The sequence below is a fragment of the Sturnus vulgaris genome, chromosome 6 (genome assembly GCF_052056855.1).
Source record: "Sturnus vulgaris isolate bStuVul1 chromosome 6, bStuVul1.hap1, whole genome shotgun sequence".
In the NCBI taxonomy this organism is placed as follows: domain Eukaryota; kingdom Metazoa; phylum Chordata; class Aves; order Passeriformes; family Sturnidae; genus Sturnus; species Sturnus vulgaris.
In genome coordinates this window covers 44,674,472-44,698,017 of record NC_142248.1, presented here as the reverse complement: position 1 = coordinate 44,698,017, position 23,546 = coordinate 44,674,472, and the positions used below count along the sequence as shown (strand labels likewise).

At 47.8% G+C, this 23,546-nt stretch overlaps 1 protein-coding gene and 1 long non-coding RNA gene across 2 annotated transcripts in view; both read left to right on the top strand.

Moving 5' to 3' along the window:
* Positions 1-2,304: 2,304 nt before the first annotated feature.
* The window catches only part of LOC148223468 (uncharacterized), a 51,512-nt gene continuing 30,270 nt past the window's right edge, over positions 2,305-23,546 (top strand). The window contains exon 1 of the long non-coding RNA XR_015804289.1: positions 2,305-2,341. This is a non-coding gene — a long non-coding RNA (uncharacterized LOC148223468). The remainder of the gene's footprint in view (positions 2,342-23,546) is intronic.
* Positions 17,345-23,546, top strand: part of TMEM260 (transmembrane protein 260) — a 32,162-nt gene continuing 25,960 nt past the window's right edge. Inside the window, exons 1-3 of the mRNA XM_088166373.1 lie at positions 17,345-17,504; positions 22,082-22,113; positions 23,128-23,276. Coding sequence (XP_088022499.1) covers positions 17,345-17,504; positions 22,082-22,113; positions 23,128-23,276 — 341 coding nt within the window. The remainder of the gene's footprint in view (positions 17,505-22,081; positions 22,114-23,127; positions 23,277-23,546) is intronic.

Sequence of the window (23,546 nt, the reverse complement as noted above, 5' to 3'; positions counted from 1 at the left end):
TGTGTGCCAGGAGGATGGGGGAGAGGCTGGGTGGTTCCCAACACCCCTCCATGGTGTTTCACAGCCCCTTGGGGGGGGTCAGCCCAGCTGCATCAGAAACAGGGCCAGCTTCTAAATAGGGGCTTAATCTGAGTTAAAATTAAATGGGCTTAATCTGGTCTTAATCTGAAATAATACCTCCGGTGTTGTGGATGGATGGGCAGAGGGACCAGCCCGTCCTTCAGGAGCCCTGGGCAGGGCTGCCAGGCTGGCTGGCAGGGACAGCAGCACCCTGCTGCCTCCTGCAATCATCTCTGGGTCCCTGTGGCCACCAGCAGCGGTGCTGATCACACCCTCATCCTGACCACCCTTCTGAGTGCAAGACGGAAATTTGTTGGATTTGCAGGTTTGTGAACACCCTCACAGTCCACAGGAGTCAGTGGAGCTCCTAAACCAGGGCAGGTGCTGTTGGGGGTGGCACACAGCACCTGGATGTGGCAGGTGCTGTCAGGGTCCCCTCAAGGCAGTGGTCACAGGGAAATGGAGCCCCGGGATAAAGGCTGTGGGTTAGCTGCCCCATCCTGCTGCATGCAGGTGAAACCACTCACCTGAGCCTGGAAGGAAAGGGAAATGCAATGGGTACAACAGGGAGGGTGGGAAGGAAGTGTGGCAGAGCTCAGGGACAGGGTGACACTGGCAGCCCAAGGTGGGCTCAGCCCAGCACCAGGATCAGACACTTGTACTTCAAACATGAGCAGAAGCAGCAGAAGGTTGTTTCAGGAGCAGATGAGAGGCTCTCCCACCACCAAAGTCCATACATTCACAGGAGATCTTGAGCTGGAAGGGGTCCACAAGGATCAGAGCCCAGCTCCTGGCCCTGCACAGACACCCCAACAGTCCCACCTTGTCCCTGAGAGCATCATTCAAACACCCCTGGAGCTCTGGCAGCCTTGGGGCCGTGCCCATTCCCTGGGGAGCCTGTTCAGAGCTCAATCACCCTCTGAGTGAAGAATCTTTTCCTGATACCCAACCTAAACCTCCCCTGACTCAGCCTGATGCCATTCCATGGCCAAAACCCAGTGAAAGCAAAAGGGGAGCTTTTGACTTCCTTATTGGAGCCAATGTGCAGCTGAGCCCTTATCCACCCCAAAACCATCCCAGCACCCATCAGAGGCACCAGCAGCAGCTGAAGACCATTCCCAGCCCTTCCAGCATCCTCCAGAGAGGGCAGGGAATGCACCCAAAGCCTTGCATGCCTTGCCAGAGGACCTGGGCACCTCCAGCTCAGAGGCTGCTGCTCCCTGGGTTTGCAAACTTAAATCAAAAGTGTTTTTCAGGACGTGTGCCCTGAATCCTGCTCCAGCCCGATGGATTTCGGTGAGCATTGGCCCGAGTGGCATCACCTGACATCAGCTGGCACCTCTGGCAACAACTCCTGGGATGGGGGAGAAGTTTTACAGCTCTGCTTTGCTTTTTGCCTGGCAATTGGCATGCAAACACCCGCTCCCCAGAAAATAATATACATTGTCCCGAGGATTTATGTGTTACCAGCTGCAATTTATGAGATTCTGCAAGCTCTGCTGGTAGCTTTGTATACTGGAGGTTTCATTTTAGAGTCATCAGCCACAGATTATGACTGCAAGGGGTGCCTGTCTTTAATCTCATTTTTGAAGGAATAAATGTTATTAGTTTTGATGAATTAATGGTATTTAGGTGTGCAAGGTTAGCATGAATTAATGTCCACCTATTTCTGTTGTGTGGCTGACTATTGTAAAAGGACTCTGGTAAGCAATCTTTACACGGTCTCTTTTTTTCTTCCCCTTCATTCTTTTCTAATGCTCTTTTAGGAGCTTAAAAATAATGTTTGAGATTTCTTTTTTTCCTCTTTCTTTTTAAGTAAAAAGAAATATTGAAGATTTTCCCCTGGGTAGAGCTGACATTAACTTAGCCACTGCTGAGTCACGGAAGGCTAACAAGCATTTGGGAGCCCAACCAAAAAGCTCTGATTTATGGATGCTGCAGGTGGAGGAATAATTCATGGCATAGCTCAGCTTTCTGGGGAGGTCTGGCATTGCTGAGGATTGTGGATTCAGTGGCTGATGGAAGAGCACCAAGAGAGGAGTTGAAGGGAACCTGCCACCTCCAAGGTGGGTCACAGGAGTGCAGGGCCACTGGGATCTGCTGCCACTGGAGCCAGGGACCACAGTCCCCTTTATGAGCTGTTCACCTTCTGCTTAAACCATTTTGGTTTAATTTTACCTCAGAATCATTGAGTCACAGAATGGTGAGGGTTGAAAAGAACCCTAGAGACCATCCCATTCCAAACCCCTGTCATGGGCAGGGACACCTTCCACTATCCCAGGTTGCTCCAAGCCCTGTCCAGCCTGGCCTGGAACATTTCCAGGGATGGGACAGCCACAGCTTTTTTGGGCAACCTGTGCCAGGGCCTCCCCACCTTCACCCTCAGGCAAGAACTTTTTCTGCATATATAATCTAAATTTCCTCTTTTTCAGTTTAAACCCATTACATTCTTCTTAAACTTCCATGTTTTCCTCTGACCAGAATCAACCAGCTCTGATAATTACAAAATCTCATTTCCCCTGGCTGATTCATGATCATTGTAACCTGACTTGTTTGGGGTCCATGCTCTCCATCAAGGCAAGTGTGCTGCTTCTACTTGTTTGAGATGATTCTCTAGAATAACATCACTTTTATGGTGGGGGGAAAAAAATCAGTGCAAACACTGCATATTTCATGTCCAAATGGTTGTGACAGGTCATGTTTTGAATTTCTCTGTGTGGGCTGAGGAGGTTTAACTCTGAAATGGGTGCACAATGTGTTGAAGGTCCTCAGTGCCACTCCATCCTTCACAAGTCAGGACAGACAGATATATCTGGCTCTTTCTTTGCCCACCCTGCAGAGAGCTTGGCAGGGGCATTTCACAAGGTTATCTTAGAAGGAGGCTCAGCACAGAGGTTTCTGGTGGCAGCTTTGTACTTGTGAGTGCAAACAGCCTTTCTGAAAACAGGCAGCAATATTCACTTCCAAACCTTGAGGAATGATTCCACCAGAAAAAAAATAATTTTCTGGAATAAAATAAGCCTAAAATTGGGTTCTGAATAGATGTGCCATGAACACCTAGACCAGATATTTATTTATAGATCCCTGGCAATGTTCAAGGAAGGTTGGAACAACCTGGTCTAGTGGTAGGTGTTCCTGCCCATGGCAGGGGGTTGGAATGAGATGAATTTTAAGGTCCCTTCCAACCCAAATAATTCTATAATTCAATGATTGTCAACAACCTGGGGACTGAGAATATTGATCATTAAAGAACCCGAGATTTCTCTGCCTTCCCTTGGTCCCATCAACCGTGGACTTGCTCTGTTAAAAGATAACAAGATCTAAGATCTGGCACTGTTATCTGGATGGAAAGAACCTTTAACTGAAGATTTTTTTCTTTTCTTAATGAGGAGTCTCGAGGAGCAGGCAGGGAATGCCTGTGCTGCTGGAAGGATCCAGGTTTTATCATGCATTTACAAAATGCTGTGTTATCTGGTGACAGCTACAGAGCCTTCCCCAAAATTGGGTTTGCTACAGTGCATTTGCTGAAAAAAATTGAACACAAAAGATCTGAACCTCTTTACAAGGGAAGCACCTGTAGTATGTGATAGGCTTCTTTCTCCCATATAGGTATAGTTAGGAATAACAAAAAGTCTGTGTAAAACTGCCTTGAGCTGTTCTTTAAGTTAATTATCACTTCTTTTGGTACTATGAATGGCTGTTCAATGACACTGTCAGCGAGTGGAATGAACCAAATTACTTTAATTATGGAGTAATTGCACAGAGTGATGGTAATTAAATCTTGATCAGTTTAAGTGAGTGAATTAATTGCTCCAACTTGGAATGCACACCGCAGCAAGAGGAGTTGTTTTGTAGTTTAATTAACATCAACCACTGAATTCTTATCATATCTAAAATGCAGACAATTAATGAGTTTGATTCTGCTCTCACCTTAATAGGAACTAGGACAGAATGCATGCTGAGAAAGGTAGTTGTGGTAGCAAAATGACAGAAAACTTAATATTCCTGTCAGTGGTGGGGATACATTAGCTATACTGTCTGCTTTGCCTTGCAGTGAAATGTGCAAATAGAAATATTTCCATATAATTAGCTCCTGGCCCCATTTTGTTTCAATACTCTCAGATCTGAGGAACAGGAGCCATTGCCAAATTTGTTCATGTTTTCAACTCCAGCTGCCTGTGTTTCCGGGTGATTTTTAGCCTCTTCTCCCTGCGTTGTCCTGCGTGGTGCTCCCAGCCGGGACAAATGAGCTGCCCCTCTCCTTGTGCCACGTGCAAAGGTGCTGCCATAATTTCGGGTGTGTGATGGTGACACAGACCACTCCTTCATGCAATGTCCACCTTCTGCCTCACCTGACAGCCTCCCAAAAGTGACTCCTCTCATGGGAAGGGCTTTGCTTCTCTTCTTTTCGCTCCTGCCATGATAACATCTTCCTGAAGGGTCAGGGGACATAGAGGTTGTGGTGTTGACTGGTTGACAAAAGGGAGGAAAGCTGCAAATGCAACCCACAAGTGCTTGCCATGCTTGTGACACTGCTTAAGGGACACTTAAATATAAAGAAGAAGAGAGTTCCCAGCACATGATGTGTCCGTGGGTTCAGAGTATTAATTTTTAGCTTAATCATGGAGATTAGAGGAGGGGGAAAGCTCCCTGCACTGATACCAAATGAGGAATTTGGCTTAAAGATGTTTTTAAATAGTAAAATATCTGTCCTGAAGACCTGCCTGGGGCAGACAGGCAGCTCCATCTTTCACTAGCAGTGTGAGGAGGTGATAGTTGACTCTGCAGAGAAGCTGGTGGAGGTGGGACCCCGAGCTGGAGCTGCCATCCATGGGGTCACACCCACCACCATCCCACCAGGACACTGATGGCCACTGGCCAGCATCCTGGAGGGCAGTGGCCACAGTGGCAATGCCATGACTTCGGTGGCACCGAGCTTCTTTAATTGGAATCTGCACCCCTGAAGTCTCTGAATTTGACCAAACACAGTAAATTTCCCAATACAGCAAAGCACTCAGTGCTGTGACCAGGGACACTGCCCAGCTGGCAGTGCCACAGCAGCTGCCTCCTCGTCAGCTCTGATTTCTGCTTCCTCTTTAATTGCTGCTCAGAGCCAGCACTGTCCTGGATCTGCAACGCTGCTCTGCCCAAGGCCAGCTCTTGATCAAATTTTCCACATCTCATCCCGACCTTGGTCACATTCCCTCACTGCTTCCACATCCCCACTCGGCTCCATGGCTTGGACACAGGCACAGTCACAGGAGGTAATTCCCTGATGAGTGATATCTCCTCTGATTTGAATTGCTGTCACTGGCAAAACACCATCTTTTGGAAGAGAAAGAAAGGACCTGCCGAATTAGAGGTATTTCTCCATCCATTTGCAAGGTTTCACGGAGTTAATTTGAATGCATGGCTCCCGTGGCTGCCATGACAAAATCAGAGCCTCAGAGATGGCCAAGGAATTCCCATTTGTAGGGATTTTTGATCCCCTGAGGCATGCTCAGCTTCTGCTGAGGACTCAAGCCACATAAAGGGTTTAGATAGCAGCTCCCTCCTCCAACACCATCGGACTCCCAAATAATTTTCATTTATTTCAAAGCGTTTTCCTACTGTTTTCCCAAAATAACGTGGCAGCACAATGTCTGAGGCTCACTACCCAGCATCCTAGATTTTCTTTTTAACTTTTTTCTCACTTTTTTCTTTGGTGATTTTGCTCGTGGACTGGTGCACGGTGTTTGCCTGGGTTATGTCCTGAAGATATTTGAAGGCAAAAGGGTTTTTCCATTCTGAAATCTGAGTGAAAGGCCTTGTTGTTTGATTTTTGTGGTGCTGGACTATTTGGCCTAAGGACTTGCAGCAGGTTGAGGTTGCTGTGCTGAAAGCAGCATCACAACTGATGTCTGTACCAGGAAGAGCTGCCTGAACTGTGTGACAGGGTGGGAAATGTCAAATCACAGAGTCACAACATTCCAGAATGGTTTGGGTTAGAAGGGACCTTAAAGATTATCCAGTTCCATCCCCTGCTGTGGGCAGGGACACCTTCCACTATCCCAGGTTGCTCCAAGTCCCATCCAGCCTGGTCTGGAACACTGCCAGGGATGGGGCAATCACGTTGTTTTACATTTCCCTCAAAGTGCAGGAAAACCAAACTTTGGGCACTTATTCTGATCCATCCACCCCTTTCTCCACTCTTTCCTCCCTAGCTTTTACACAGCAGATTTAAGCCCTGAAGGAAGGAGGCTGTGCCTTCATCCCCTTTGGGATCTTCATTCCACTTCGCCTTTCCCCACAAAGCAGCACCTTCATGTTGGCACTGGAGGAGAGGCCACACGACCACACAGACCCTGTGCCACCCACCAGCCACCTTTGGGCTGAAGGACCAGTCAAAATGTGTGCCTGTGGAAAGACAGGGAAGGAAGGGAATTGCCTGTTTTTACTCTAGGGAGGGTTTGGACCCACTTGGACATGAATTCCTTCCAGCTGCCCTTCCCTGTGGCTTCTCTGCTGCTCTCCCTACACCTCCTGGATGATGCCAATCCTCTGCAATGCCACTGAGATGACCAGGGGTGACTTGCAGTGATGGTGGGAAGGTTTGAACACCCCCCAGTCCCTGTCCCCTCAGCACTCCACCCCTCCTGCAGCACCCTGGCTACCAGGAACGGCGTGGAAATTCTGCTAATCCCATGCAGCCGTGGAGAGCTTTTCTCCCATTTGCTGGATGTACGAAATCCATATGTCATCAATCTCTTTCTGGTGGCTGGAGCCTGCTCATGAAGCTTAAATCTCTGGCATGTGGCTGGGAGCACGAGGGCCAAGTCCTGGTGCCTGCCAGCACAAGCTTCCACCTCCCACTTCTCCTGCTGCCCTCTTGTCTCCTTCCCCTGGCAGCCAGCACCCCCTGCAGCGACTCTTGGACCCATTTTAGGGGAACCAAATGGTTCCCGTGTAAAGCTGGTGGTGGAGCAGCCCAGATGTGCTGTTGGAGCAAGGAGGAGGCAGAGCTGGGCAGCTGGCTGCGTGCTTTCCCCTGCGAGGGCATCACCAGTGCTCCAAAATCTGCTTCCCAAACCACCTGCCAGCTCTCAAGCTGCCAAAAAAGCAATAAATGAAGAGCAGCAGGGTCAGCTGCCTGGCCTCCACCAGCATTGGGGAGCTGAGGCTGCTTAAAAATGATGGCATTGCCAAAATTGGGGGCAGAAATCAGCCCTTTGTCGATATTGTCTTTGCCTCAGCGCCCAGCTCAGGCTTTCCAGAGGTTGGGAAAAGGAAACGGGCAAAGGGGGCTGCTCTGGGAAACAACCCAGCCCTCCACAGTGGGAATGTGTGGCTGAGGAGGTGCTGCAGTTGGCAGGAGGAGCTGGCAGAGGCTGGGCACCATGGAGAGGTGACAGACCTGCTGGTGGGGACCGGGGTGCCAGGAACGCTGCCCCAGCGCTGCCAAACTGCCCCTGAGCCCCAGAACCGGCCAGGCACGGGGCAGATGTGGGAGGATGGGGAATGCTGCCACAGAGAGGTGCACAAGAACAGGGAATGAAGCCCAGGAACAGCACAGGGTGGGGATGAGGGGAGAATTCACATGGGGTCAGAGCCCTTCTCCCTTTATCTTTGGGAGATTTGGGTAGCTTACTTTATTTTAGTCCCTTGCAATACATTTATATAAAGCTGCTTTGGGCTGAGTGCTTCTTAGTGCTGGTCTCTGCTCTATTTAAACATAAATGTTTTAAAGTGCACAGATAGGTTTTTAACAGGGAAAAAATTGCATGTGAATTACATTTATTTCTTGTTTACCCATACGGCTCCAGCCAACACTTATCGACAGATTAACTTTCACTAAACTTTCTATGTAATATGTTTTAAAAACCCACTTCAAGTACAGATTCTATTAGTTCCTGACCTTATGTTTTAAGAGGAAGAAAGTGGCTTTACACCACATGAAATGTGTTAATGCATGGATAGAAGTCCTCTTATCCTCCTGCTTACATTAGGTCCAATCAGGAGAATGGATTACGTTTTTAATAATCTGACATTAGTATTAAAAGTAATATTTAAGGCATTAGGATCCATAACTGGTGCAGTGTGTTCAGAGCTTTCTCTTTGTGTGTGTGCACACACGGCTGGGCTAAAACATATGTTTATGAAACAATGCATTAGCCCAAAACCTCCCCAAATATATGGGGATAAATTGGGGCAGCAGATTACTGTTGACATCACTTTTTCAATTAGAGGCAGAGGGAAGATTTGATGGCCATTTTAAAACTGATTATGGAGGACAGGGATTAGAGGCTGTTAGGAGCAGGAGGTCTTGCTCTCCTCTCAGCCTTGGCCTCCTGGAGCTCTGTGGACTCCAGGCGTGGGTGCTGATTTATGGGGTGGAATAAGGCCAGAGGCACTGGTGGCACTGGTTCTGTGTACAGGTCATCTGTATGTGAGGATGGACCTCTCTGCCTGTCTTGGTCCCTTGGAAACATTGCATGGGACAGGGGAAGAAATTTGGAGTCTTTATCCCTAAAATGAGTGTTTTAAGGGAAAGCCAAGTCTTCCCAGCTGGTCTGGGTGGGTAAAAATTGAACCCTGCTAGACTGGATCTCTTCTCTCTGTCTTCACTCGTGGCTGGAGGGACATTTAAGTCACCTCAAGCCCTGATGTCCCCTGCATCCCCTGGGAAAGAAAAAAGGGAGCTGGAAAAGAAACAGGGTACACCAAGAGGAGAAAATGGTGTGTGTGGCCAGCACCATGCAGAGGAGTGGGCTAGGATCTGCCATCCCAGCCAGATTTCTGCAGTGTTTAATTCCCTCCTCTCAGAACCTTACTTCTAGGTCTAGTTTGTCTAATTGCAGCTTTTAGCACTTCAGGCTCACTTCAGCTTCATCTGCTCAATTAATCATCCTTCCAGACTCAGAAATCTTCTCCTCATGGGGCACTCACAGCCCACGGCCACATTACTGCCCACCCTCCTCTCTGCTAAGCTGTAGATTGCTCAATGGAATTACAGAGGGTTTTTTTCCACCCCTACTGGTGCTCACAGCAAATTTTAGACCTGTCCTATGCTTTAAGAACCCTCCTTGGGAAGCCTAACCTGAGCCTAATGCTCCCATCAGTGCTGGACACAGAGGTAACTCCACGAGTGCTGTTTCCTGTTGGCAAGAATTTGAGATCAAAACGCTTCACCTTTCGTTCCTCAGCTGCTGGGAAAGCATCCTCCCTCCTTTCCACACACACCTTTCTCTCTCACATCTCTGGGACAGCAGGAATTGCAGGGAGCTTCTGGCTTTCCCCCCTCCGACAGCAAATGAGGTTTTATCCTCCCACCATATGTGCAGAAACTGTTGTTTGGTGGCAGAAGGGAAATCCACAAGCTGTCCAGCCACTGCACCTGCCTGCTTGGACAGAATTCCCTGCTCCTGTTTGCTCACTGGAGTTCAGCAGGTCCTGTGCTGGGGGACCAGCTGGGAAATCCAGTGATTACAGGCACAAACAAACGAGCGAGGGGTGGGGATGGGCAGCTCCTCTTTGACCACCACCGAGGGAATTTTGGCAACACACCACCCCGACTCCTTATTTTAATCCCAGTCAGGGGAAATTCGAGTGAGCCAAAGGAGGTGGGGGACAGGATATCCCCCACCCCCCAATCTGGATGGTGACACATTTTGTCTGGGGGAACACAGCGGTTCGAGGCAGCCACCCTGGGGTCTGCAGACTGTCCTGCCTTCCCCCTGCTCTGCCACAGCCTTTCCTAACTCTGAGGGGGTGTCTGAGCAGAGCCTCCTTGTCTCCAGCTTCCAGACACAGCAGCTGTGTCAGGGGGCCCTCCTGGCAGCCCCTCACAGGTGTGGTTTTTGGCCAGCACGGGGGTAAAAAGTGCCAGGTGAAAGGATGGGTTATGCAGAGCTCGTGGTGGTTAGCTGAAAACTTCCTCTCCCAAAAGTGCTGCAGAGCTGGGTGATTTCTGGGTAGATAAGAGATGAGACCCCACAGATATCTCCATGCCTGGTGTCTCCCAGGAAATAACAGGAGTGACTCCTTGAACTCAGCACCCAATGGATTTCAATCATGTGTAGAGAAATCAAATGAATTTTGAAGGTTTTTCTTAGTTTTCGTGGTGTTCTTTTCTTGGTCAGCTACAGTGGACAAAAACACAGCCCAGATTAAATGATATTCATGAATAGCAGTGGACATTATTCTGCAAAAGCTTTGTTTGGGAAGGTCAAGTTGTACGGCATTATCTCATATTTACGAGTGAAAAAAAATCCACAAGGTTCCTAGAAAACAGGAAAAAAGGCTGCAATTACCTCCTCTGTTGCAGAAAAATCATCTGTGCTGATTAAGCTGTTGCTCATTAGCTCACCAGGCTTATCAAGGCCTTTGACCCCAGCAGGAATGATAGCACAGAACATTTGGTCCACCTTGGGTCACCATGCACCCATTTTGCCTTTTTTTTTTTTTTTTTTCCCTGCTAATATCATGTGTAAATATATGCACAGCTGACCCTGCTGGAGAGTCCCCTGTCCCCTGCAAGAGGCTTCAGTTCCCCTGTGCTTCCTTTCACAGTGTAAGTTCAGGCAGATTTGTGGAAAGCAGGAGATTTTGTTTGCGCCTAAATGTTTTTGTAGGATTTTCCTTAAAGGCCTTAATGCCATAGAAAAACATCAAGAGGCAAATTCTGCTTTGGGCTACACCAGAAAGGGGAGTAAATCAGCTGAAGGCAGTGAGGGAAGCTGGATTTATCCCAGTGGAGGCAGAAGCAGAGCTCAGCCCCTTGCACTTTGCTATTTTCTGCACCAGCAGTTCTGGCCTTTCAGAAATGAGATGCGTTTTTCTCACTGTGGCTTGAGAGGAGCCTGCAAATGCCAGATGACAGAAAGCACAGAAGTCTGAGGCTCCTAAATTAGAAGCTGTGGCAACTTCAGGCGCTGTCCTACAGAAGCTGCTCTTGGCTTTATGTTAAATGTCGTTTTCTTGTGATTGTCAGCATTTGGTGTGAAAAAGATGCTCAGGGAAGGCACATTTTACCTCAAATCCACGATTGGGCAGTACCAGATTGGAAGATTTGTTTCTTTATGGGATGGGATTTGGAGCAACTTGGCCAAGTGGGAGGTGTCCCTGCCCATGGAATGAGATGGGATTTAAAGTCTCTTCCAACCCAAACCATTCCATGAAGATTTTGGGGTCCTTCCCACAACATCTCCCACAAGGCAGCTGTTTTGGGCATGCACTTCTCATGGAGTGCTCTGGCCACATGGGTGCTGAGCAACTGGTGATGTGAATGGGCAAGCCAGGTCTGGGAATAGGCCAGGATTTAATCTGGATTTAATGTAATCCATTTAATCTGTTTCCTAGCCCGGCCTTCCACAGGAAATGGAGATGGAGCCAAAGTATCCTGATTCTGTTTTTGTGCTTCCTGACCTCTAAGGAGAACAACTGCAGACCTCAAAACGAGGGGATGGAGCACGTTCAGGAGATTTGCCTGGATGTGTGGAGGGTGAAGTTCCACCTGAGCTCTGGAGATGCTGCTGAGCTGGAACATGCTCCTGTCAGCCACCAGCATGCTGAAGGAAATGTGCCTGAGGTTTGGTTTGTTTTTTGAAGCTATGGAGAATCCCACTGTCCCAGCCTGAATTTTTTGTGAGGTTTATGGTTAAATGTTTCAGCCATTACTGCTAGTGTAAGAGAAGAATATTGTGTTCTGCTCCTGTGTAGTAAAAACTAGTCCCAGGTCTGGGACTAAAGGGGCTGAGCCAGAGATCAGCCTGGGAAAAGCAAACCAGCCCACTCAGCCCAACTCAAAATCCTATCCATGGGCTAACCTCCCAACTCTCTCCCCTCCAAAACTTGGATTTATTGTATTGGAGCTCTCCAGGTAACATGAGCTACCCACAGAATGGCATGTCCTGCAGAGGTTAGAGGTTAGAAGGCCATCACAGGGCTGCTTGGACACAGAGAAATGGGAATCATGGAATCACAGAAAGGTTTGGGTTGGAAGGGACCTTAAAGCTCATCTCATTCCACCCCCTGCCATGGGCAGGGACACCTTCCACCATCCCAGGTTGCTCCAAGCTCCTTCCAAGCTGGCCTTGGACACTTCCAGGGATGGGGCAACCCACCATGTGTCCTCTATTCCAACACCACCTGCTGCTCAGCATCTCCACAAGTTCATTTTGGCCACAGTAATAACACACCACAGTCCTTGTCTGTAACCTCATCTATGCAGAACAGGGGGAGGAGAAAAGGTCCCTATCACAATCTTAACAAAATGAGATTAATACAAAAACCTATACAAAAAATACAGGAACTGACTCTGGAGCTGCATCAGTTTCCATCTGGAATAAAAGACAACCTGGGGTAGCTTAACCATGAGTAAGGATTTGTTCAATGGAGGAACACAACAAAGATATAGTGGGTCTAGGTAGGAAAAAACAGGTTAAACCAGGTACAGAGAGCAATTTTTGAGTTCCTGTCCTACTTGACATCCTTTGTGCAAATTCCCTGAGCATGATCCTCAGCTGACACAATTCTGGTAGAAGCTTTAAGAAATGGGGAGGAAACAGAGAGGACTGATGGAATGGGAAAAATTCTTACCTAAATGAGTTCCTTGATGAGTTTTACTGGAAGGAGAAGGTGAAGAAATGAGAGTTTTAAACCCTGGGGGCCCCTGAACTACTGGTACAGATTTTCAGCCACATGCTGTGTGTGGGCCAGGCTGTGAGTTTGGCCACCAGGGCTAGAAATTATGTCCTACACCTGTAATTAAAAGAAGGATGAAAATGTGCAAATTAGTTTAAAATGTTCCTTTTTCCCAAACACTTACCAGAAAGTAATGGAGCAGCCCAGGGATGAAGGGAACAAAGCCCTCAAGTGGTGCAGCAGCCAGAGAAGATGGTCTGGGAGGTGATGGTGGAGTCACTGTGCAGATCAGACACCAGACCTGAGTCTGCCAATAAGGCATGGGGGTACATAAATGATATTAGTTCAAGGAAATCAGGTGTGAAAACACAGAGATGACTGTCAGCATTCTGGGAAACCAGCTGAGACACAAATGGGATCCATGACTGCTCAGTGTGACACAAAATCAGCTGGGAGGCCACTGAGACTGCTGCAGGAAGAGATTGGAGTCTTCTACAAGTCAATAAAGTTTTTCTGACAAAGGTGCAAAACTGTGGGGAACAAGAAATGGGGAAATTAAAATTAAAAATGGAAACAACAAACATGGGGAAATTAGTTCAGTACATTTTCCTATTTGGGGAATAACATGAAGCTGAGCTCTGAAACAAAGAAGAAGCTGTCCTGACAGCAGTGGAACCAAGTCTGTTTTCCTATGGAACTGGACCCTTGTCTTCTCCCAGACCTCTGACACCTTCACCTGGGAGATCTTTACCTTTCTTTTGAATTTTGAGGGGTTCACAAGGCACAGGGGGTCTCCTGATGGATGTGCAATGCATGAATCTGGGTCCCTTGGATGGCCAGGGAGAACACAAGGAGCCAGCACAGAGGTTCCCCACGTGCTTTGTGTGACCAGCCACATCCAAGCACGTCCTTGATGGCTGGATGTACCTTGAAAACAAGCTTTTGCAGGATGGGGCAGAGAGAACCCCATGTCCAGGGACAACAGGACTCTCCCTGGACCGGGTCTGCTTTTATTCCACTTTATTCCCCTTGGAAACTCCCTCTGCACCACGACCACTGCAGCCATGCAGCTGAAATTGGGATATGGGAGCCTGGTCTTGGCCCCCCTCAACAAGCAAGCCATAAAAAGCAGCTTATTCAAGCAACTTAAGAACAAATAAAAGCAGCAAAACCTCCTTTCTCATGCTTTGCAGGCGGCCATACATCGTCAGTGGAAATTCTGCCAAACTTCTTGTTTAAATATAGGAGCTGTGCTTATTTGTATTGTTGGTGTCCCCACCAGGACCTGCTCTCCTTGCACGGGGATATTGTTTAGAATGAAGCCTGGGCTGGCTACTTTGCCATTAAAATTCCGTGCCAGCCCAGTGCTGACAATATTGAAGCTTTGCTAAATGTGTGGACGTGTGAGTTCATTAAATGGGTGCTGACTGTTGTTACACGAGTACAGCAGTTGAGTGCTTTCTGTATTAACCTTATCACCTGATGGGCAAAAGAAAAGGTTTAACTAAAGCTTAGGACTAATTGAACGGTATTTCAGTATTTTCTTATGTAAAACTGGTTCTGGTCTATTGTTTTTATTTATTTGCAATAACTGTGCTCATTCAAGTTTGTAATGACACTGCCATGGGTGAATAGAATTTGCTTTAAGTATTATTCTCCCTTTTCCTATCTCCTGCCTGCTCTAAACTGTGTCTCTCAGGAGAAAATCTGCAACAGAGCCTGGTAAAAAGACAACTCTCTAAGTACACATTCATTTTGGGGAGATATGTTCCCAAGCTGTGTTTTTAAAATTACTTTTCGCAGTTCCTGTTTATTTTCTCTGCCTGCCTTGGGTATTTCCTGTCGGGCTGAGCACCGAGCGTGGAGCTGGAGGAGATAGGAGAGAAAAAAACCTCTTGAAGAAAGGTGGGAGGTGTTTGATCATCAAGACACTGCACAAACCAGAGCACTTTCTTTGCTCGGTTGCCACTAGAGTATGCTCTCGTGCTACAAGTTCCAAGGATTTTTTTAGAAATAAATCACTCTGTGTAGCACGAGGCCGCCTTTCAAATGCTTTCCACTTGCCCCAGTGGTTTTGTTTTTTCCTAAGTAATACTTTTTTTTTTTTTTTTTTAATTGCTGTTGAGAACATACTCAAAGCTCTGAGAAAGCCTGGAGGGTCGCTTTGTGGTGAGGTGAATCTAACTTGGGTTTGGGCAACTCCCAGCTTCCAGAGGGTGGGTGAAAATGGCCAAAAAATATCTTACCTGTCTCTAAAAAAACAACAAAAAAAAAGGGAGGTTTGCACGTCCTTCCTGTCTTGGTCAGACCCCTGGGTCATGGCTGATGAAGAAAGGGGAGGCAAATCTCACGAATTAATAGATTTCTGCTTACAGAAGAAACATGTAAATTCCCCTTTTCAACATAAAGTGTGCCTGTAATCCCAGCCTTTGAAATGGTGGTAGTTATTCAGTAAGATAAAGGCTGCTGTGAGCCTGCCCTACCACATTACAGCAAAGTACTTTGTCACTGGCACCCTAAAAGTTCCAGCTTCTGCATGACAAAGATATGAAACAACTTGCAGGACAATTAAAGAACAGTTTGTCCTCACCCTATTATTACCAGCCATTCTTCCACGTTTCGATATTTGCCCGTAAATTGCTACCTCCCCCATCAATATAATTGTAATCAGCCACGGTTAACATTTGTCTTTGGATGCCTTTTCCAAGGGAAACACAAAGAAGGAAAAATACGGCAAAGAAAAAAGCCACGCTCCGGATAAAGGGGCTCGCCAGCAGCCTGCTTTCACACACAGGCTGCGCACTTTGCTGCTAAAATTACATTTTAGGAGCCCCAACGGGTGCAGGAACAATGACCCCGCTCATTTCCATAGTGACAATGGCTGGTGGAGGATTGGAACATGTCTTTTTCCTCTCCCCGATGGTGCTCAGCCAACAAACCTGCCAAGGAGTTGGGTCCGTGGAAGCTCTGGGTCACCTCGGAGCTGGGAGGTTCCCTTTGGGATGGGAGGCAGCCATTCCCCAGGTGCTGCTCACGCCCTCAAAAGCCAACACATCAGACATCACAGCTCCTCCAAACAGCCCCAGCGACTTCTGAGTGGGTGAGAACTTCAGATTTTCTGTACAGCCCGGCTGAGTGCGCAGAGCTTCCCTAAATTCATAAAATCACACGTGCCTTGGGTTGGAAGGGACCTTAAATGTCACCTGATGCCAACCACTTCCATGTGGAGAGACACCTTCCATTGGATGAGGTTGCTCCAAGCCTTGTCCAGCCTGGCCTTGGACATTTCCAGGGATCCAGGGGCAGCCACAGCTTCTTTGTGGCTTCACCACCCTCAGAGGGAAGAATTCCTTCCCAATATCCCATCCAAACCTTTTCTCTTTTAGTTTGAAGCCACTCCCTCTCATCCTATCACTCCATGCCCTTGTCCAAAGTCCCTCTCCATCTCCCTTGGAGCTCTTTCAGGCACTGGAAGGTCACAATTAGGTCACCCCAAATCCTGCTCTTTTCCAGGTGGAACAGCCCCAGCTCTCCCAGCCTTTCCCCACAGCAGAGCTGCTCCATCCCTCAAACCATCCTGGTGTCCTCCTAGGGACTCCAGCAGGTCGATGTCCCTCCCGTGCTGGGGACCCCGGAATTCCCTTTAATCCTTCCTTGTTTTCATCTTCCAGGGGTTTTGTGCTGCTGTTTCAGCGGGACCCTTTGGCAGCAGCTTCCCCAGCCCCCAGAACACGATGTGTGTTCCCTCAGTTGTGGCAGCCCTTAATCCTGCTCTTTTTTTTTTTTCCCTTAATAAATGCAAACCTAATTTTCTAACGTCTCCACTTAGATCTAATCCATAAGGCTGTTTATTATCCTCGTTACCCTCTTCTATACCTTTTTCATTTGTATTCAAAAGCCTCTCTTTAATCTGTCTCAATTCTGCAGGTATGGCCTCGCCGCTCTTTCGTACAATCCCATAATGATTTCCACGGATGTGTTCTAGTCCTCTATCGATAGGTCTCGGGATGCTATTTGCCTTCCTTAACTACTTCCCGCAGCGGGAATCGCTGCTTTTAATATTCCGTGCGCTGACACTTTCAATCCTTTCCGTCACCAGCATCTTGTGCCACTCCATGCAGGGGTTAAATCTTTATTATTTCTGCATGGCCACACTGGGGCTGTGGTGGAGCGGCCGCAGCCTGCACCCAGCCCTGTCCGAGGAGGGGTCTGATGTGCCTGAGAGCGGCCAGAAGGAGCTGATCCTTAAAAAACCTCATCCTGAAGGGACGATCCTGGGAGCAAGGGAGAGACAGGACGGGCTCCAGTCCCGTCCTCCCCTCCGCTTCTTCGCGGTGGTTTCGTCCCGTCCCCCCCTACCCCTCCCTTCCCACGTTGGTCCCGTCCGGCTGCCCGGCAGCATTCACCCTCCGCCATGCCCACTCTGGCTGTACCAACTCCTCTCAAGGGGGGAGAATGGAAGAGAGCGGGAGGCCGCGCGGAATCGCCTTACCAGCTTTGAGGCTCTCTCTTTTCTCTGACTCAGAGTTACAATAAGGGAAGCCCCGGAAGGCGCTTTGGGGAGAGCGAGAAGGCGAGCGGGGCAGGGATGCTCCCCCCGCCAGGCTGTGGATGGCACAGCCCGCCCGCCCCGCGCGGCCGAACCCGGAAGGTGGCGGCGCACATGGGAGCGGGGGCCGGGACCGGCACCGGGGCCGGCACCGGCATCGGCACCGGGATCGGGATAGGGAACGGGGCGGGAGGAGCCGCCGGGGCGCTGGGCGCTGTCGTGGCTGCTCTCTACACGGCCACGCTGCCGCCCGCCCTGCCCGGCGGGGATGCGGGTAAAGTACCGGGTCACGGCAGCGGCGACGGTGGGGACCCTCGGCCCGTAGCGGCTGGTGCCTCGCGGTCAGGCTTCGGCAGGGGTGGGGGGACGAGCCCTTAGGGACTGGTGCATTGCTGTCACCCCATGGGGTTGCTGTCACCCCGTAGGAACTCGTGCATCAGTGTCACCCCTGCAGGGTTGCTCACTCCAGAGGGGCTGGTGCATTGCTGTCACCCCATAAGCTTGCTGTCATCCCATAGGGATGCTCATCCTATAGAGACCGGTGCATTGCTCTCACCCCTCTAGGGTTGCTCAGTTCAGAGGGGCTGGGGCATTGCTCGCACCCCATTAGGTTGGCTGTCATCCCATAGGAATGCTCATCCTATAAGGGGCTGTCACCCCTTATAGTGGCTGTTATCCTATAGAGACTGGGGCATTGGTGTCACTGCAGAGGGTGGCTGTCACCCCATAAGGATGCTCATGCTGTAGATGCACTGCTGTCACCCCATAGCGTTGCTGGTCCCATGAGGTCCCTGTAGCCACTGGTGCAGTACAGCCGCTTTTGGGGTGCTCACCCCATTGGGGTTGATGGCACTGGCCCCACAGGTGGGTGCAGCAGGGACACCCTGCATTGGGGTGGGCGCCCCTCGGGGCAGTGGGGTCAGCACAGCAAGGTCTCCCCTGGGGCTGATGCCCTCGGGCCACCCCATAATGGTTTGCCTGTATTTGAGCCTTTCAGCAAAGGATTTAGCCAGGGGCCCTAGGGGCAGCTGGTGGCTTTAGGAGACAGATGTGCCATCCTGCCAGATGTGCTGTCACTGTCACTTCCCTGGGCTTGTGCAGCAGGGAAATCTTTGGATCCGACTGTCTGGAAGTGCAGCTTCCTGACAGTGTCAGACTGTCTGAATTTTTGTGTTTGGCACTTCAGATCCCACGGGTGGGACAGAGTTCTCCTGTTTGGTCCTGCTCTGGTTTTACTGATTTAACTTGTTCTTGCTTAAAAAACACTTTGGTTTCATGTGTGTGGTTTGGAGATAGGAGGGCTTGTTTTTTCTTGGGACTATGTTGATAATTTTTATTTCATGGAACAAGTGTCCAGGATACTTTCTTTCTGTGTCATCCTAGAAAAGTGTTTAGTGGCTCTGCTTAACACTGTGCCTCCTGGTTATCAGTGGTTTCAAATCCAAGCTGTGCATGAAATTCCTTCTAAATGAATGGCATTTTAATGGGTTCATGTATTTTACAGGCTTAGGATGTGTGGAGAGAGAGAGGCACTGGCCAGGCTGGCCATGTGCATCCTGATGGCTTTTGCTTCTGCTCCCAAGTTACTAAAAGGGCTGGCTCTGCTCCTTCTGGGTGAATCAATTAATATGTGATGATTGATATATTTACAGTTGTTGCCATTTTGGTTTTTATTATAATTTTTGCTCATTTTTTGTCTGTGGAAAGCACCCTGTGCTCTGAGCTGTCCGTGCTGCATGAAGCCTCAGGAACCTTGTTTTTAATTGTGCTTGAGCTGGATTCTCCCTCTGGGATGTAAATAACCATGAGCAGCCTTTGCAGAGAGGGATGCAGGTTCTCCTGATGATGTGAGGGATGGATGCTGAGATTCCTTTTTTTGTTTGATGTGGATTATCCCAGTAGACAGAGCGAGCAACCAAACAGCACGTGGGTTCATTCCCCTTTCCATGGATGATTGTGCTGTTAGAGCAGATCTCTCAGGACAGTGTCCCCTGACCAGCCCTGTGACCTCACTCCTTGTCTCTCCTTATTTATTTATTTTCTGGATTTTCTTCTAAATTTGCTGCCTGGCTTCCATGTGTTCAGTGGGACTGAGCAGCCACAGGCTCATCCCTGCTGTCCCCTTGTGCCTGTCCCAGCCAGCATTGTGTCCCATCACAGTGTCAGGACTTTTTTGGGGCATTATTGCCCTGATTTCTCATGGCTTGAGCATGGAATTCCTCAGCTGGAGTCCCTGGAATGTCTGTGCATGGCCCTGCTCAAGGTGTTTAATTTGCCTGTGCCTGAGCACAGAGCTCAAACTTGTGCCACCAAAAGCACTGAGGCTACTTTTGTGAGTAAAGAGCTGCTTAAGGATTTTCTGTATCTGCTTCCAGACAGGGAGCCTAGTGTTTTATTTTATTTTTAAAGCTATCTGTATTTTTAATTGTTCCCAAAATTTGCAGTAATCCAAAAATGTCAAGGGCAGTCGGTATTTCCACTGGCAGTTTGCTTGTGTTACTGAGTGTTAGAATAAAGAAATGAATGAGAGAATAATGGGAGGAGAAGGAATTGCAATTCAGAAACATCCACAGATGTTAAAATAGCTAAAAAAGGAATCAAATAAAGTTTAAAAAAAAAGAAGAAAGAAAGAAACCAACCAAATGTTTCCTGTGATGTTTCAAACATCAGCTCCCAAACTTGCTGGGAATAAATCACCTTTATTGGGGGTAGTCAGACTGGGCAGTGAGAAACTTGTTTACATCAGGAATTACAGAATATTCTGAGTTAAAAGGGACACACAAGGATCATTGAGTCCAACTCCTGGCCTTGTGGAGTTGGACAGAATAAACTTTTCAGTTTGAGCCAGTGCCTGAAGATACCACAGATCATTCTATCTCACAAAACATTGAAACTAAATTTGTGGGTGCTGTGTGTGTTTTGCTGTGTGCGTGTGTGTTTTGTTTTTTAATATTAGTGTTCCTCACTCCTCCAGCCCATGGAGGCTGTAAGGGATGCTCAGGTGTGTGGGTGGGAGATGGAGAATTAACCTTATCCCAAGTAGTGGGTGTTATGTACTTATTTGGATTTTCCCACTTGAATTCAACAGGCCTGCAGCCTGTGAGCTTAATTTTTGCAGGTCTTTTTGTTTTGTTTTTTTTTCCTTAATTCTTACAAGGCCAAGTTGTGCTGTTGTCTTTCAAAGCTTGGCAGTGGCTTCCACCAGTGGTTTATTCATATTATTTTTGCAGCTTCCTGGTGGATTTGTGGCTTTATTTCTTTGGGGTTATTCTTGCCCTTGATATAAATGCCACAGCAATGCGAATGAACTTAACGTTTTGCTGGTTTAGGTGCACATATTGCTGCATCCCAGAAGGACTTCAGTGGAGGTGAATCCATGCCTGGCTTGGGAGCAGCATCCCAGGGATGTGCTGGGTGATGGGCACCACCAGCTGCTGCACACTGGGGACCCTCTACAGTGCCAGATTTAGGGTTTCCTTTATTATCATCATCCTTTGCTGTGTGCAGGAGGATTTATCCCTCCCCAGCCTCACCATGCCCTAGAAATGCTGGAGCTGCTGAGCACTGAAGGGCTCAGAATTGGGATGGATTATTTTCCCATTGCACCCACTTTTTGGGGGCTGTGTTGCAGTAGGGTGAAGTTTTCCTGAAATAAGAATAGCAAGTGCAGGAAACTCCGTGTCTGAGAGATTTTGGTGCAAAAAGTGGCAACTTTGTCCCCAGCCATTGCCAGGCCACAGCTCTAATTCTGCAGAAGTTGCCACTAGCAGTAATGGGCTGACTTGCATCTTTGTTTTAAAATGCAGCATTTACTGTGGTGTCAGGATTTAAAGGTGCCATTTGTACAACACCTTCCCCCCCTCTGCATGGCATGGTGAGGACGTGATTGTACAGAAATTTAAGATATTCTTAATTTGGCATTTAAAGCCACCAGCGCCCTTCGTTTGGACCTTTCCCATCTAACAATGCTGCCATGACCTTGGTGCTTGCAAAATTAGCTGGACCAGTAAAATTGGATTATGGAATTGGAGGGAAAGAAGGAAAACCAGCCATAATTTTTAATTTTGTTGGTCCCTGAATGTGTTATGCCTATTGAATATATTCAGTGTATGTTGTTCAGGAGTATTTGCTGCAAAATGCTCCAGTGTCAAGTGCTATAAAAATGCCAAGTATTCTGCTAACATGCGTTTTTTTTATGGCAGTTATTTATCCTGGCATAAATTACAAACAAAATGCAAAATCTGAATGTTGTTTCTAATCTAAATGCTGTTTCTGGGTGCAGCGTCCACTGACAGGTAAAAGAGTTACTTGTGAAGCAGAATTGCTTTAGCATCAAGGGACAGAATCATTCCCAGATAAATGGATGCAGATTTGCGTAATCAGTGATTATATTTTTCCTCTTTAAAAACTGTAAAGCTCTGGTTTTATGTTGGTTTCTTTTTTTTTTTTTTTTTAATGAGAAACAACTGGGTTGTTGAACAGACAATGCAGCTTAAGCATTGCAAACTGTAGTGCTTGAAAGTTATTGAGTCAGATGGTTTTAAATTAAAAATACACACACACAAACGTCTGCATTTTGAGTATCTCAGGCCATTCTTTGCCCGAGCCTACCTATATTTTCACTTATCTGTTCATAAAAGTCTCACGAAAACATACAAAAGATATTTTGTGCAATGACATCAGAGGGAGAAAATATTCTTAGAAAATTTCATGCTGTTAAATCTCCACAGATTTACAGTTTTATCCAGTCAAATTAATGCAAAACCCCAATGCAAGCATTTGGATTTTGAAAACTTTGGAGGAGTGTCATTTCCTAATAGTAATTATTGGTTTTACATTATTTTTTCACAGGGGAGCTGATCACAGCCGCATATGAGCTTGGAGTAAGTATTAGTTTTATTGTTTAATCAATGCTCTCATTAACAGTTTTAGGAATTAAGGAAGTTTAATTAAGCATGGAGTAAAGTAGATTAATTTATTTTCAAACCACAGTTTTTACTAACTTATAAGTACAGCACGCGACAATTTACTTCAAGTTTTAAATCCAATTAAACTAAATTATAAAGCAAAGGCTTTACTGTATATACAGTAGCTGGCTTATTATCAACCCAAATTTTGTATAAGCTGGGGAGAATAAAATAAATCGGGTTAACAATTTTAATAAGTTTTATTATTTAATAAACTTTATTATGGTGCATGATCCCTTTAGGCAAGACCTTAGGACTGTCAGCGCGGTGGTAATCCGATAGCAGTGTGGTCTTTCAACTTGCTAACCAATAAAATAGTTGAGAAGCTCCTTTTAAAAAAAAAATAAATAAAAGGGAAAAAAAAAAAAAAAACAACAGCCTTTTGAATGACCCTAATATACTGTGAACCCAAACAAGGAGCCCTTTAAGGCACGCTAATGAAACGTGGCACCTCCTTTTCCTCGCCGCCTCATTATTATGGACGAGGCGTGGAGCCAGATCCACGGAGGAAAAATAATCTTTGTGGGGCTGGGATGGGCACTGAGGGTGGGGATGGGCACTGGGGGTTAGGATGGGTACCAGGGTTGGGATGGGCACTGAAGGCTGGGATGGGTACCAGGGGTGGGGATGTGTTCCAGGGATTGGGATGGGTACCAGGGATTGGGATGGGTACCAGGGATTGGGATGGGTACCAGGGATTGGGATGGGTACCAGGAGTGGGGATAGGTACTGGGATTTAGGATAGGTACTGGGGTTGGGGATGGATACCAGGGATTGGGACTGGGATTGGGATAGGTACTGGGGGTGGCTGGGGGAGTGGAGCCGCTCAGGGCTGCCTTGCTCCCATTCCCATCCTCTCCCACTCCTATTCCTGTCCTCTCCCATTCCCAGCCTCTCCCCCTTTCCAACCCCGTGTCCCTCTGTCCGTAGGTCGCCCACCCTCCGGGCTACCCCCTGTTCACGCTGCTGGCCAAAGTGGCCACGGGGCTGCCCTGCGGCTCCCCCGCCTTCCGAGTCAATCTCCTCTGCGGCTTGGTGGGAGCAGCTGCTGCCTCTTTGCTTTTTTGCACGGTTTTCAGGTAAAGTTCTCGGGGATGCTTTTTTCCTTGGCTTCGTGGTGCTTCCCCAGCGGCTCGGGACGTGCCCCAAGGCTCCCTCTGCTCCCTGCTGGCCTTCAGACCAGCGTTCCCCCCATTCCCTAATTAGTTCCTCTGATTAACCTAACAGTAACTTAATCTGAATTTGACCTTCTTTCCCCGCACAAAAGCCTACCCCCCTCTTTTATTTTCCCCCACACCCCTTTTCTTTTCTGTTAAATAATAATAATAGCAGTAATAAAAAGTGCGCCC